Here is a 16,413-nt window from a genome sequence, read left to right on the forward strand (position 1 = left end):
GAGAATTGTAGGCTTCATCACCTGTTCCACATGTACGATGCTGGCTCCCGGAGCAAAAAAGTGCCCAAGAAAGAGGGAGAACAGAGGCAAAAGGGATCTAACAGCTGGACTTCGTCAGGACACAATACCTGGAGATGGTGAATCGGCTGATTCAGCAAAAGGTTTGGTTGAGCGTTGTCCCACTTAAGTCTATACAGAAAAGACTGGACTGGATCAGGGTCAGACTCTAAATAATTTCTGTCCAAAAGGCAAAGCCTATGAACTATGATATTATTATCCATTCTCTACTTGGCAGCACTGCCAAGGCCACTGAGGAGAAAAGTTTTCGCTTATATCTGTAAGGAAGATTAGGTGTCTATAAGATAGTGTAATTTTTGTTAGCACAATGGCAGTTTGGAGGTAGGGGAAGCATGCAGAGAGGATGTAACTGAGAGATGAGATTCAGAGCAGCAGCATCCCTGTGTCTGGGAAGTGGAGATGTGTTCCAGCTGGAGAGTTTCAATGAGCCTGCAGATTCAGGAGTGAATACCTGGCTAGAGCAGCTTGCAGCTCTTCCTCCTTCTTGGCCAGTTGCATCTTCAGCTCAGCAATCTGTGCCTGGAGGTCTGCGATTTGCTCATGCAGATCACTCGAGTCCCCTTCCAACTTCCTTTTCATTTTCTCCAGTTCTTGTCTGCTCTTCTCTTCTTTTTTCAGTCGCACTGAAAAAATAAGGATTTTGGTCATGGGAGTGGCTTAGCACAAGGAGTCCTTAATGTAATTCTGAACTTAGACACATGAATGTTTTGGCCTCCAGTGAGGCCAGATATTTAACCACAAATCACTGTGTTTCTGAAGCAACATGCAGTACCTTGCTGTCTTCACTTATTTCCAGCCATCCAAAAAAATCAGGTATTTCTCTTTCTCCAGAAGAAGCACTAACTTTTCCTAACTTCCTTTCCTCTTCTATATGAAAAAAAAAGGTATCTATAGTTTATGCATTGTTCTGACCCTAGGATTTTGGTGATTCTCGTTCACACATTCTTGTTTTGGAATAAAGTGGCTTCAGCATATGAAATCAGGAAGACTACACAAAATTTGGAAAAATTCTCTCCAGATTTTGTTTTTCTTTTTTTTTTTAATATGTGTCAAATGACTGAAATAAAACACTTGTTCATATTACCTTCCAGTTCTGAAATCATAGATTCATGTTTGTTTTTCAGCTTTGTAAGATTTTTGGCTTTTTCTTCTTCTTCTGCAAGATTTGTTGTTAGATCACTTATTCTTTCCTCAAGGAGTTTTCTTTCCTTAAGAAAAATAAAATATTTCTATTACCTGAAATGTCTGCTGTTGGTGATCATGAAACATCTCTATGTCAACTAAAAAAATGTACAAGATACTGTCTTTTTAATGCTGCATAACCTGAAATTGTAGTGACACATTCCAATCTGCGAATACTAGAAGAGATGAAAACTAGTTTCTAGTACTTCCATATTCTCAAATCTGCTGCTATTAGAATCTTGTACTCACTCTAATGGCTTGTGAGTATAGGACCCAGTTCAGAAGAATATCCCCTTTCAGAAAGTGCTCAAATAAATTCTTACTTTCAGTTTTAATCGGGAAATTTGGTTGAAATTAGTGTGTGACATCTGCCTGAAAGGCTCATGGAAATTTATAGAGAACTCTATGAATAATACAGTGTTGGAAGATCTGATGAGCCACTCTTGTCCAGGTAGATCTCAGTTAGTAAGATGTTTAGCTGGCACAGACATATGGAAATGCTGTCAAGCAGTAATAGGAACATTTAAGTGAAAGTTGGATAATGATAAATGCCTTATCAAATCAAGAAAACCACTTCTGTGCACCAAGAGAATGGTTCAGTCTTCTCAGGGCCAAGAAGACATATTTTCCATTGATTGTGCTTGATTGCTGTGGGAATTTTTTTTGGAGATACTGTCACCGCAACAGATCTCAAAACTGATATTTTTATACAATTTTGAATGTTTAAATAAGCATGGCAAAATTGTCAAGAGATTTGTTCCGTACACATTGGATTCATCAGTCCACTGTCTGGTGAGTCTGAATAGCCATGAGACCATGTAGTCAAAAGCATTCCTGTTCTTTTAGCTGAAGAGGAGATTTTATCTCCTGTTGCACTGTTTTTATAAAGTAAAAAAAAAAAAAAAAGGAACCAAAATACTCACCTTGGTTAGCTTGTTATTTTGATCTTCCATTATGAGAATATCATCTTCCATTTTTTTTATCTTGCCGTCTGCTGTTACCTTTTCAAGTTGCAGTTTTTGCCTTGCAGCTTCTTCTTCTTCTAGCTGTTCCTCAAGGTCCTTTGTGGAGAGAAAGAAACACACCAAACCTGAATTCTGGAAATAAGATACTGTTTGGATTATAGGAAATGCTTAATATGTGTCAGTCTACATTGGGTACGTTGCAGGCTTTGTTTTTACTAAGAAATAGACAACCTGTACTGGCCTTGGTGATTTAGAAGGAAAGGTTTGTTAAAATAGTTCTTTAGGAAAGAGATGTTTTTAAATAGAGAGAGGGGAAGAATGTTTATAAAGAACTGTGTGGAGGAAAGAAACTCAACTGATCATTCTTTCTTCAGTAGGATAAACACACATTCTACAGAGTGCTGTACAACAAACATTTTCATAGGATCCAAAGTTTGCCAATTTCTAATTTTTCTCTATCTACTACTTATTGTCTGTATTTGTGACTTATGCCTCCTTACCAGCATTTGTTGTTGCATCTTTTTCTTTTCTGCTTGCAATTGTTGGCTGCGCTCCTCCTCCTCCTCAATTCTGGCTTCCATTTCATGCAGAATCTCTTCCAGCTCTTGTTTCTTAGCAGCTAAACGGACTCTCATCTCTTCAGCTTCAGCATACAGTTCAGTTTCTGCCTGAAGCTGCTCTTGAAGGAGGTTCTTCTCTTCACAAAGCTACACAGATAAAATGGGTAGGAAGTTAAAATTTAGGCTGCGAATGGCCCACAGTGTCTTTTTGTTAGGTAGTCCTCGTGTACAGGTTAGTGGCTGTACAGCAGGTCTTGTGTGTGAAAGTGAGGCCTCCTCTCAAGTACCTGGGAGTTAACCTGCACTGACCTTTCATTCTGGTCCATTGCTATGAATAAAAATGAGAGTATAAGTTAAAAAGACACGGTTATTTTAATAGCTTCTAGAAATGGAGAAAAAGTGACTAGCATTTCCTGGAGGTGCAGCACTGTAAATCACCTGGGTGTGTTTCTGTTCCAGCTCCTTCAATTCACTCTCTGCTTTTTGTTGTCTTTCCTTAGTTCTCTGCAGTTCTTCATCCTTAGCCTGCATTTCTTCCTCTTGGCGAGTGACTTGCAGCAGGGGTTTCACCTGGTGGATAGGAAAGATTTTTTATGAATGTTTCCTTTCAGTATTTATGTTAGTGAATGCAATATGTAAAAGTGCCAGGTCAACTGGTACTAATAGTAGCACTGTCTGTTGTTGCATGGGTAGTGGGCTGATTCTGTCTAACCAAGCTTGGTGTGAGCATCTTTCTTTAAATCAGCAGACCTCAGCAATATTGTTCTTAACCGTATCTGCATTAATTTTTTGATCCTTGTCAACTCCTCTACCTTCAATAGTGTCACTTTCTGGAGAGCTCCAAGTCTGGCTTCATGCATTTAGGATGTACAAAAGCTCTATCTGCTACGCGGAAAGGCAGAATGCACACTTAGGAGTATTATTGTCTGTTTTTGCTTATAGATGAAGTTGCTGTTTGTGCAAGTAGGAATAGTTTTCCATATCCAAAGTGAAGGCCATTCTTGAAAAGACAGGCCTTCTTCAATAGGAAAATGGACTTAATTTGCTTGGCTGCCTAGCAGGAATATGTTTAATGTCCTAGTGAGGAAACTCTTGAGCTATTAAGTTCCTTATAGATATGTATCTCTGTGTATTCACAAAATTCAGTTTTACTCTCTCTTCTCATTGCCCACCTATGTGAACTTGTTCAATTTTTGACAAATAGAAGTTCACATACCTACTGAATCTTGTATGAATCTCTGCTTAACTAGCAGAGTTTTCATCCTAAACTAGAACTACCTTTAATGTTAATAGTGTTGTATAAATATATCCAGTGAATCTCTAATCCAGAGTGTTCCTGACACATGACATGACTTGATATCATGTGCACTCCATTTCTTTTGGAAAGCTGTGGAGAGATTCACTGATAATAGTCACTCACTTTAGTGAACAGTCTCCACCATTGCCAGTTCCTCAGCTTCAGGTAAGCAGCACAATTTCTCTGGATAACCTTCATTGCAGTTAGCTGTTGCTGTCTCTTGGCAAAGGCTCTGTGATTAAAAACACAAAGCAAATTTGTTTAGTCTGAGAACACATGGTGTCTGTAAAATGTACATATTAAGCAAAGAAATTCTGGCATGGGAGTCTGCTGATTTGCCCCATAGTTTGGGAAATCTGGCACAAATTCCTTTATCACTTAAAAAGTGCCTATGCTTTGTTTAGCTTTTCAGGATTTTATTTAGTCTTCTACTTTTATGTCCATTTATGCTCAATAGGTGGACACAAACCACAAAGCATGGATCTAGTTCTGGGTGCGAGCATCTTTTCAGAGTGCATGGCTTTCAGAACTGGTATTGATGATCATTCTTTAAACCTATTAAATTTAAGTTTGTTTGCTTAGCAACTTGAATACCTTGGTAATGTGCTGAAAAGGGGCATTACTATTAATAGTTTTGTGATGTAGATTAACTGAAATCATGCCAGATGACTCAGGAGTCTAGTGCTTCATGCCCAAGCTATGTAAGAAATTATTTAATATTTTATACATGCCAGAGGTGCTGCTATTTGTATTATAATAGTCCTTAAGACTTCAGTCATGGGCAAGGATGCCCCTTGTGCTACTTGTACAATCGCATGTTTAGATGATGGGCCATTGCCTCAGGAGCTTGCTTACTGTATAGAGAGTGCAAGTAGTCTTACAATGTAGCTGATTCTTTGTAATTAGTCTAATTGGACATTGGACACAAGTTGAGCGCTAATGCAATACAAATAATAGGTAATGATAATTATAAAACATCTTCATATCTTCAGTTTGTTATACGGATAACTAAAGGCTATTACAATGCTTTGTTGCCAAAAACATTCTTTTTCTTAGTATATAATCTTACTTTCTTGCCAGGTAGCCTCGGCACTGAGCCTGGAAGGCAATAATAATGTCTGTGATCTTCAAGTCTCTCTCTTCCTCCAGGTGAGCTAGAACACCAGTTCTGAAGAAGATTTTACTCTGTCCAATTCTGTACAGGTTGGGATCAAGTTCTAGTGCTTTGATCTGGAAGAAAACAGGGATATTTACATCAGTGCTGAGGTTTAGGGTATTTAAAAAAACCTTTTTATTTCTATTCACTCCCAGCAGCTTTTCTATAAGAAATACAGACTTGATTATCAGTAGAATCAAAAATGCTTTTCTCACCATCAGTATGCAAGCCTGCTTCCCATCCATGAATCCTTTAGGAATAGCATTTGCAGCAAGAATTTCATATCTGTCAAAAGATGTAGGTGTTGGGGAAACATATCACATTATTTTGCACAGACAAACATATATTACAGTACTTTCAGCCCCTGAATTAGGCTAGAGCAAGGGATCCCTACCGCTGGCGGAACTCCTGGAAGACAATTCTGTTGGGGAAGCCCTGCCGGCAGATACGAATACCTTCCAGAACACCATTGCAGCGCAACTGCTCCAGTACTAAATGGGCATCAAGCTTGCCAGCCTGAAAAGGGAACATAGAGTATTTTTAGCATAGTAGAAATTTGCAGAAATGTTACCGGCTACATATTCATATCTGAAGACATTCAGTGATGCAGTGTGCTGTTACAGAGAGCAGCACTCTACATGAATAACGTACAAGAATTCTGAAAAGTGAGCATTTGAAATTTACCCTTTTTTCATGATTTGGAATGATACAGCGTACAAAGTTGGGATTGGTATTCCTTAAGGTGGTCATCAGTTTGGTCAGCTGTTCCTTATAGAGTTGGCCAACAGTACGGAACATGCCTTTCTTGGTTTTTGAAGAACTGGGAAGTGAACTTTCAGTCATCTTGGCCATCTGGTCCAGCCCAACTATACGGTCCACTGAAATGTTAAAGGAAGTGTGAATGGAACTGCTTTTATGAACTGTTTTCACCTCACGTTGTACCTGGTGTTGTTAAAATGTGACTTCTCAAAGAGGTCCAATATACTTACAGTGCCACAGAAGCATGATAGCAAAAACACTAGAAAGTCTTTTTGAGTAAACAAACATACAAGTCTCCTTCTGTCAAGCTTGCAAACGCAGATCTTCAGTAACTAGTAACAGAATGGAGTGACTGAATGCACAGCTGTTCATAGACCATATATTATTTTATGTTTACTCTGCAAAGCATAGTCCTTCTGTGCAATACCCACATCAGTAGGTTGGTATCACAATCAGAAATAATAATGTCCCTTGACTCTCATCTGTGTGTGGTTCTCAAATTCTAGCTAATAATCTCCCTCAATTATCTCACAATTCAGAACCAACTCCTGGTGTTTCCAGGGAGGCTAGTGTTTCCCCTATTTGTTTTTGTGCATGTATTAAATATGTATATGTGTTATATGTAAATATGTATATGTAAATATGTGTTCTAGATCTGTATAAACTTTTTAAAAATATTTTGTTTGTATACAGACATTCTTCTAATGAATTTTATCTGAGATTATATGTCTCTGAAGAGAACGGTGCAAGACTTTTGGGAGAGGAATATGTGAGGTAAGGACTGCCCACATTCACAAAAAGCAGTGATAGCCTATATTAGATGAACAGCCCAGTATCACATTTTCAGCAATATTATAACAGTGTAATATTTTAGTACTTTGCTAAATAATAATAAGGAAAATGTTTGTTAGTGCTTTAAACTATCCAACAATGCTTCCCTAAAAATGTATTTAAAACAGGATATTACTGCTTTTTAGTTGAATTATCTTCTATGCATATCATTTTCATACGTCTTTCCTGCCAGTGAGAGGAGGCTGTCAAACCACTTTTGGTAGGAAGAGTCTCTCCTTTTAGACCACAGTACTGATTTAGAGTTGATTCATACCATCTTTCCAAAGGTCTGCTACAAATTTGTCTGAAGATTGGTTCAGTAGAGAAGTCACATTGTCATTTAGTGGATCCATGTTCTTTGTTAACCAGGCAGTTGCATTGTAGTTAACCTATAGGAGACAGTGCTAGGTTAAAAATCTGTTCTTAATACAGAATTCTGGAGTAGCCAAGAACACAGGAACTATATTAGCACAAAATAGTACAAAAGAATAATAATGTGAAAAGCTTTCTATAGATGAGATTGATGAGTGTTTGACTCTTACATGTCCTTGAATCTGAAGAGGTTTTTTGCAGACATATCCACTGCAAGGGATGTGCTCTGCCTTTAGAAGTCTTGTTGCAAGAGATGAATACAAATTATATGGATTTTCAAAACCCTGGCGCTGGTTATTTGTGTTTTCGTGTAAGCTTAGCACAGCTGTGGCTGTTTTGCAAATCCTATTCCATGTGTTATATAATTAAAGCATTTAATATATACATTATATAATTAAAACTGTTTCATATCAATTGGGATACTTGAAATGCTTCTTGTTCACCATTTGGGCATCAAAGAATAAAGATTCTTAAGTCAAGGTAGCTCAGCCTGTCCAGTACCTTTCCTGCGTAGTGGATTATGGAGAACTCAGTTTTATCCTTGAGTTGCTTGGTCTTTTGGAATTTGGGATGGTTGCCTTGTTCTTGACATAGTTTATCCACGAAAGATGTGTCAGTGGCTTTGGGGAACCAGCACTCTTCATCCAGCAGAGCCAGAACACCAGGAGGGTTGGTCTGCAGTGTGAGCAATACCAGATCAGGATTATCACAGCCAGAGACAGAGAAAGAGCATATCTTCTTTTTCCTCTATGATATTAATCCCCCCAGGCAACAAAGGATCTGAAATATCTTAAACAGCTCTGTTATATAACTGACCCTCATGAAACCTATGTAGTGTCCCCCCTATAGAGATACAATCTTACTGGTCTTTCAATCAGCTCAATGCAAGGTTGTAGATCAAGGCCAAAGTCAATGAAGTTCCATTCAATACCCTCACGCTGATACTCTTCTTGCTCCAGTATAAACATTGTGTGATTGAAAAGCTGCTGAAGTTTCTCATTAGTGTAATTGATGCACAGCTGCTCAAAGGAATTGATCTGTAGAGAAGACAGAAGAAAGACAGAATTGAATTCTTAATGTTAAAAAGACACCTGCAAGGAGCTTAAAAAACAAGATGAAATTAGGTATCTTCTATTTCTTTTCAAAGAGCACAATAATTCAAATATAATGATACAGATTTTTCTAATTTAAGGTCTTGAAAGCTTACGGTAAGTTCTCAGGTGTTAAATCTCTGCACTGGGACCAGTTCAATAAGTCATAAAGAGCAGGCCCTTGCTGTAAGCACTGAACCCCACAGAAGCACCGTAAGAAAATGCAGCCACCCCCAACCTTTCTTGCCAGAGGAGCTGAAGGCTGCTTCTCTGAGGGAAAGGCAAGCAGCCGGATGTAACAGTCCTATGAGTTGGGTTGGCCATGAGCTGCTAGCCAGCCTGAAGAACCAAATTGTTTTTGCTGCTCTGGATTTAATTTATTTGTAGTATTATATGGATCTCCTCAGTGAAAAAAATGAAAGAATTTGGAGTCCACTAAATGTCTGTGCATCCAATGATTGTTTTGCAAATTTGGTGGAATAATTGTTTTCAGTGTCCAGATGTAGTGAAAGTATTAAGCTAACTGTATTCTCCAAAGTCTCAACCACAACTCAACCATAGAGTAAAACAATCCACTGCATGACAAAAATGAATTTTAGTCAGGCTGGGCCTCACAGCTCATACCTCAAAAATCTCAAATCCAGCAATATCAAGGATCCCCAAGAAGGAAGCACCTTGTCTTTTTGTTTTATCTAGAGCTTTGTTTACGCGAGTTAGAATCCAGCGGAACAGACGTTCATACGTTGCCTTGGCCAAAGCCTCTACAGCAAAATCAGCCTGAAAAAAGAAGAGACTATTATAAGTTTAAGAAGAAACTCAATTAGCTGATAATTTATGTATAGATAATGAATAGGGAAACAGAAAACAGATGTTTTCCTTTAGACAAGCTGTAACAAAGAAAAGAAGGAAGAAGATTAACTGGAGGAGTACATACCTGCTCTTTGGTCTGAGCTTTCTGAACAACATCTCGTCCTACTTTGATTCTTGGGGTTAGAATAGACCTTGTGAAATCTGTCACATTAATCCCCATCAAGTGACACACTTTTTGTGCAGCTAGAAAAAAAGAGTGATATTTTATTTCAGAATGAATTTTCTCGTAGTAGATCAGTAAATGTGAATACAAGCAGTTCAACAAATGTGCGAAATTACTGTATTTTCCTTTAAAGCTCCTCTTTTATACGCACAAAGAATGTAACTTACCACAAAAACATTATTCATGCTACCAGGAACAAATACACTGTTCATCAATTTATGGATACAAGATAACTAGAAAAGGTAATGGTAATTGTGCTAGTTTTAATTATAGAATATCTTTTAAGATTTTAATATATGATAGCATAAATAACATTAAATACACATAATGAACATTAAATAAATTAACATTAAATAAACATAATCAAATTAAAAGTACTGATAAATATTGTTTCCTCAGCAGGTATTTTGTTAATTTCCTAATGTCAATTAAAATTTTTAAGTGGTTAATCATACCAGTATTGTCTGGCATAGAAGCTTGATCAGTGTTTCTCTCTTTCTTGAAGACAATATTACCCAACTGTAGGACGGATGAAACAACTCTCAATATAGCTGTAAGATAAACAGGTAACATAAATGAGGAACAGAATGTGCATATTTTGAAAGCTGTGGGCTGTAGTAGTCTATACCTCTGTGGAAAGATCTGAGTTTGCTTTAAAAGACTATGCTATCATCTGCAGAAGCTGGAGAGTTGAATGAAGAGCAGCTTGAATAATCCATGCCATACAGCAAACAGATCACTCTGGGGACACCAGCACCGCCATGCTGAGCTGTGCTTGTTCCTCGGTCCCACCCTCAGGTCTTGGGGGGGCTCTCGAGTCATCTCCCACGCACAATGGCCTGTAGCATCTTCCTGCTTGGACACTTCACAGTCTGCAACTCTTGTCTTTAAAATCAAATGCATCTATGCAATACCAGTGGCTTCAAAAGTGTGTGGCACTTGTAAGACTCCAGTTATGCAGAGAAATGTGGATATTCAATCATGCAACTAAAATTAAATGTGTTCAAGCCTTTACAGGATTAGTGTCACAAGTTTTTGTATAGAAAAGTAATTAATTAGTGTTTGATTACTAAAATGTGTATGAATGTGATGCCGTATTACTTCAATTAGTAAAATCTTGTGTGTTACAGATGAGATTGTATTAATTTAGGAAGTTAATTCTTTTTGTTAATTTGATAGCTTACAAAGGATAATAATACTGTCTTAAGGGGCTTATATTTTAGAGCATAAAATGAAAGGGGTTCAGACAGTAATGCAAAGACTCCTATTGATGTCAGGGAGAATGCTGCTGTCAATGCCAATCTACATGCTAATGAACCAATATACAATCTGAACCAATCTTTGTTAGTAACATTATTTGACTTCATCAAGGCTGGGATTTGCACCGCTGTCCTGTGAGACATTCTTTCTTGGCACCTGCAGTTACTAATGCAGGGATGGGAAGTGATGGAGCTCAGCTCCCTGCTGCCTCCCTTGGTCCAAGGTTCAAGTGATGGGCTGCTGCTGCTTTAGCCACCAGATGTCACTTGAGGCATGGGAACTGCAGCCATGGGCGATGTGCATTGGCACATTTTAGACCCAGCACACTGCCATGGAACAGTGAGTTGTAGATGTTACCTAGAAGTCTGTGATAGGTACACATTTTCAAGATAGTTTGGTTTGTTTATGCTGCATATTTTTATTCATTTCTCTTTTCTGTGCATCAGTGAATACAGATATTAACTATTCAAAGCTGACCCATTTCTTTCAAAATTAAATGAGAATATTTTCCAACTTTTTTCATGCTAGTCATTGTTGGAAATTTCCCCCCAAAATGGCTTTAAATGGTCATTAGTGTTGCTAGAGCTGGCTTGAATTCGGTAATCTGTTCTGGGTGTGCATGGAGTTCTGTTAGTGAGATGCCTGATGTCTATCCTTTCATAGACACAAATTACAGTTCAAAACACCACATCTTATAGCACTTTTGCATGCTGACAACTTTACTGATGGAATGCAATGGGGTTAAGAGCACATGTCATGTTCCTTCTACAAGAAGGTCTCCTCAATTCATAAGATCTATAACAAAAAAAAAAAAAAAAAAAAGTCCTTGCAGTTCTTCATCAAAATGGACAACAAAATGTTTTGGTAATTATTTTATTTTATCCACAGTTATATTACTGTATTGAGATGCCATGCATTTCGTGAGTAGTTCTGTGCCTCACAGAGATAATAAGTTCTCTTTGATGATACAGATCTCTTTTCTAATAGAGACAGTAATTCTTCTGTATTTCTTTCACTGTATTTTCAGCAAGTGCTGCCAGTATAAATCTTTGAATGAGATGTTTTGCAAAGAGTCTTCACTGTTTGCTCCCACCAGTACCCACTGCAACAATGGGAAAAGGTAGGCCACTGTAGCAATTTTTTAGGTACATCTTCTTTAATGAAAAACCTAATAGCAGTGAGATCCTAATTAGGTCTCTCTGCAAGGCAGGAACTACAGTCACCCTAATACTCACAAGACTTCCTGAAGCATCATCCTGTTTAATGCAAAGATGGCAATAATTCCAAAGAGGCTGGTAATGTTTGGCGTATGTCATGGATTTATGAAAGTGGTTTCCAGCCTTTCTGCAGCTGGCCTCACTGTATTCATTCCCTGACAGTGTATTCTTAGCCCTTCCTGTCCTCTCCTCCCTGGATTATTGCTACTGGTTTATGTTAATTTCTAGGGTTGTCTTCAGGCACTGTGGTGCCACCAGTTTAGTTGCTTGTTGATCCTGGCTCTGACCATACCACTTGTCTTATGTGATCTTGAATGTGTTCCACCAGACCATAGCAGGAGTTAATAATGGCTCAGGAACTTCAGCTAATCCTGCTCTGGTGTATGCTGTGGTGTCCAGAGAAGACAGCAAAGTCCATTGCAAAATTCTGCTGTACTTCAATGTTGTCCCTTCTTTATCTAAGTAATGTCTATCCTGATCATGCAGAAATATACTCCCATGTTACTTTTAAGGCAGAGCAGAAACAAATCTGTACTTGAGAAATTGTTCCCTGTGAGAGGCCCTTAGTTTTCTTTCCATGGAACATCTATGGTTCAATTCATGTAATACCACTTGGGAAGGGCAGAAGGAGAGAAATCTAGGGACACTAATTCACAATGCACTTTTTAGTAACAATAGCTCGGTAACAGTTTTGTTTGGTAATAGTTTTACAAATAGGAAATAAGAAGCAAAAAGGTTAAACAACTTGGGTATGTTTAGAATCCTGCAGTTTCTGCTTCATGCATGATCACACTTCTACAGAGAAACATGGATGTTAAATCTAAATAATGTTAATTTTCTTAGATGAATGCAATCTCTTACTTCACATGCATATTTTGCAAAGTGACATCCTGGAAAGAATTCTCCACTGTACATTTGTATCCTATATAGTGTGGTTTGCAGAAGTATACCTCAAATACAACCTTACTAACAATTCTTACCTGTCTGTTCCTCGTCACTAAAGCCCATAATTGTCATGGCTTCCAAGGTCTCCTGGAACATCTCATCATCTTGTTGAGCAGGGATCGGCACAAAGCCATTAGACAGAAAGGTGTAATTGTTGAAGTTCTCCAGCAATAGATCATCTACAAGGCAAAGACGAAAAGCTTGACATCAACTTAATGCTCTTGGTTAGTGAATTCTCCTAACACAGAAATGCAACAGAAAAGATTTAGTGTTTTCACCAAAGGAAGACTATCCCTATATGAGGATCTTAGGATTTTGGGGTGGACAAATATTTCAGAATAACTTTTCATTTAGCAAGTTTGATTGTCTTGCATTTCCACTGTTCAGTAGTAACTGGGGAGTGTCTCTGCCCCTCATTGAAATTTAGCACCTCGAGGACTTAAATCTGAGCCTTCTTCCTGTAAATTTTTCATTTAGTTCCATATGTAACCTAGTCATAATTCCACATCTTTACTTCGTCTTCTAGACCTGGGGATTCTCATCAGATTAAAAAAGAAGGCAACAATCATAGTGGATCAGACCAAAAGAATCTTCCGACCCATACTCTATGGCCAGCAACAGACTCCTAGGGAAGGAACATAAAAAAACAGGGCAAATACAGAGTTATCCATTGTTTTATACATTCTCTAGCAACTGTCAATTTAGGGAAAGATGTTGTATTTGAACCATGATGTTCTAAATCCTTTTTGGACCTAATTATACTTTAAACTTTCTCAACGTCCTGAACCAATGGGTTTCACAATGTAATTAGGTGCTGTGAGAAACATTCTCGTAGTTTATGTTAAAACTGCTAGGCAATAATTTTATTGGGAATGCCAAATTCTTTTGTGCAATAAATAATGAATACATTTTCCCTATTCATCGTATTGATATCATTCAAGATGGTGTTTGAATGGGTTTACACGCCCTGCGAATTGAAGTGTCCGGTAAACTGCAAACCAGTGGGTGCAAACAGATGCATGTAAATTGAGGCTCTTTTATCATTCACTTGATAGCAGAATTGCTTATTTATAGAAAGGATTGAATGACATATACATAAAGAAATTAAGGTAAATTACTTAAGTAAGCCATTGCTCACTGTTTAATGAGAAGTAAGAATTGTTAGCAAGTAACTTACTTTTCATTTGTTCAGAAGCTCCAGCAATCAAATAGTAAAAGATATGAAACGTTCGCTCATCTTTAGCCTGACGAATAGCACGAGATTTTTCAAGCAAATCTGTTTGTCAAGTATGTTAAAAAATCAATAACATATTTCAGTTCTTCCTTAATAATACCATCAGCCTCAGAATCATCAATAGCCTTGTTCAAATACTTGCCAAAAGGTTGGCTAACATGAATGTGAGTCTAATTCTGCAATCATTTTCTACTACAGAAAGTGCTTGTTGTTGATGTCTTGGTGGTATCTGTGACAGGAGTGCTAGTATTGGTTTAATTGTCACCATGATGAATAGATCAATTTCCTACCTCTTACTGTACCACAAATGCTGGTAATCATGGTAGTAACCACTACAATAGACATATATGTTTCCAAAATCAGATATATACAAATAGTATTCACAGTATCATTTCCACCACCTTTTAATACGAAGTACCAATATGATTCTTTCAGCATAAAATGGGGCTGTTAGAGATAGAGTTTTTAAGGCCAGTATTGTAGGTATAAAAGCAATCAAAGCTTTTTCAGCATCAGTCAATGATTCTCTCTTTAAATGCCAGTGTTTGTCCCCTTGCTTAATCCTGTAGTAGAAGCATCAGTAGAAAAGATAAAACTTCAATTAAGACAAAAAAAATTTTAAAACAAGATTTTTTTTCTAAAGATCACTCATCAGAATAAGAACAGAAGGATAAAATGTGTGCTATTGATTCTACACCCAAAAGATAAGTTATTTCTCTATGGCTGCATCTTTCTTTTTCCTCATTTATTGGAGTGAGCAGTTCCTTCTTTATGAAAAGATAAAATTTACAATACAGCAACTGGCTACATATTAAAACACACTATTTCGTAAACATAACCAGAGAAGGAGGCAACAATACTTGGCAGGCAAACTCAGGCTAAGCTAAATCTCTGAAATGTTTATGTACTTTGTTCCAGAAAAAAAATACATTGAGGTTATTGATATACAGCACAGTGCTATGGGAATGTCATTTGATATAGCAGGGTAGTATACAGTATTCAGAGCAGGCAAGCTCTTTGGACATATCTATCATTTGATGCAGACTAGGGCATCAGTACCACCAATTTCAGGGAAAACCACCCCTCAATTTCACAAAAGGAGATAAACTGTGGGGACTCTAAGACAGCTCCTCTTTGGCTCTTCCTATCTCTTTTTCCTTATTACTATAAAGACTAAAGGGAGATGAAAGAGAAAGGTGTATTACTTCTATTAAGATGGCCCTTCAGTCCTCCAGACATGAACTAGAAACCTGTCATGTATGTGTCTCCCCTAACAGGTTATTCTCAGTGTTGTCAGGGAACCTGTCTCTCTCCTGTACATATGTGATCTTTGTAGGCACATACCTAAACAAGAGTGCAAGTTTGGCCACAGGTTTGATTGCTCAGCCTGGAAGGCCCAGTGCCGTAGGGTTTCTTCCCATACAGAAGCCAGTGTGCACAGGGCTCAGAGTAAGACCGTACTGCATACCCGGGCTTCATCCCAACACACAGTCAGGGCTGGGGCAGGGTGCCAGCTCTGGACTGGAAAACTGGAAAGCATTTCCCAAGCTCCTAAGCAAAATATAGTGACAATACCATGCATTCAGTATGTTTTTTCAAATTGTCAGTCCCAGCACCACTGAGAAGTAGGGAAGTTTCCAACCTTTTTTATACAGTTGGAAAATTAGATCACAGGAAAGCAGGGTGACCCATGAAGGATCACACTGAAGCAGAACGAAATGACTGTAGATCTCTCAAGACCATGTGCAATCTTAACCACAAAACAATCTTCTCACCCTATCATGTTATTGGGTCTCTGTTTTTAAAGTCTCCTCCAGTTGGCTTAAATATGTTGTTTCCATTTTCTGAAGTTGCATATGGGGCATAGCACACTTTCCTATAGCTGAGAAAACAGACATGAAAATGTAAACCTGAGAGTAAGACAAGCTGAGAAGCTGGTATCAGTGTAAATGGAGCCCCATCCCTCCATCTTTGTTTATATCAGCCTCAGCAATATTTGCCTTTCTTAGACATGCAGTGGAGCTTGTTTATGTTACTTCCTTGTGCTCACCCTAGTTAGCTTCCAGTGCAGCTCACAGAAAAGGATACAAGTCTCTATATTTGCTCCAACAATGTAGCCTGTCACATCAAAGTTGATGCGGATGAATTTACCCTGTGAATGAAAAGAAGACCTAGATTGAGCTATTCTTTCACTCTTTTACGCTGGGTTTTACAACATTAGTGTTTAGCCTGTTTAGTGAGACGTGTACGTCATCTTTTTAAGATTAACATCCTTGATTCTCTTCTGCTGGGACAAGCCCATGGGAAAAGGATGAAAGGAAGCAAACTTCTCTGACATTCCCTCTGCAGAGATTTAGCCCACATTTTGTTAAGGTACTTAGAGGGAAAGGAGACCCTCCCTACTGGAGCAGCCTGTGGAAGCTGGGGATATGC

At 38.1% G+C, this 16,413-nt stretch overlaps 1 protein-coding gene across 4 annotated transcripts in view; it reads right to left on the bottom strand.

Moving 5' to 3' along the window:
* Positions 1-16,413, bottom strand: part of MYH11 (myosin heavy chain 11) — a 63,333-nt gene that overhangs the window by 13,484 nt on the left and 33,436 nt on the right. For all 4 annotated transcript variants that reach the window (XM_062587873.1, XM_062587872.1, XM_062587875.1 and 1 more), the window contains 19 exons: positions 16,069-16,132; positions 13,924-14,022; positions 12,782-12,925; positions 9,780-9,875; positions 9,226-9,344; positions 8,916-9,068; positions 8,064-8,237; positions 7,702-7,875; positions 7,103-7,217; positions 5,923-6,116; positions 5,633-5,754; positions 5,454-5,523; positions 5,152-5,312; positions 4,206-4,314; positions 3,224-3,355; positions 2,726-2,932; positions 2,184-2,321; positions 1,163-1,286; positions 530-701 (listed from right to left, as the gene is read on the bottom strand). In XM_062587873.1, the coding sequence (XP_062443857.1) occupies positions 530-701; positions 1,163-1,286; positions 2,184-2,321; positions 2,726-2,932; positions 3,224-3,355; positions 4,206-4,314; positions 5,152-5,312; positions 5,454-5,523; positions 5,633-5,754; positions 5,923-6,116; positions 7,103-7,217; positions 7,702-7,875; positions 8,064-8,237; positions 8,916-9,068; positions 9,226-9,344; positions 9,780-9,875; positions 12,782-12,925; positions 13,924-14,022; positions 16,069-16,132 (2,567 nt within the window). The remainder of the gene's footprint in view (positions 1-529; positions 702-1,162; positions 1,287-2,183; positions 2,322-2,725; positions 2,933-3,223; positions 3,356-4,205; positions 4,315-5,151; positions 5,313-5,453; positions 5,524-5,632; positions 5,755-5,922; positions 6,117-7,102; positions 7,218-7,701; positions 7,876-8,063; positions 8,238-8,915; positions 9,069-9,225; positions 9,345-9,779; positions 9,876-12,781; positions 12,926-13,923; positions 14,023-16,068; positions 16,133-16,413) is intronic.

Source organism: Rhea pennata, chromosome 15, assembly GCF_028389875.1.
Source record: "Rhea pennata isolate bPtePen1 chromosome 15, bPtePen1.pri, whole genome shotgun sequence".
NCBI classification, from domain to species: Eukaryota; Metazoa; Chordata; class Aves; order Rheiformes; family Rheidae; genus Rhea; species Rhea pennata.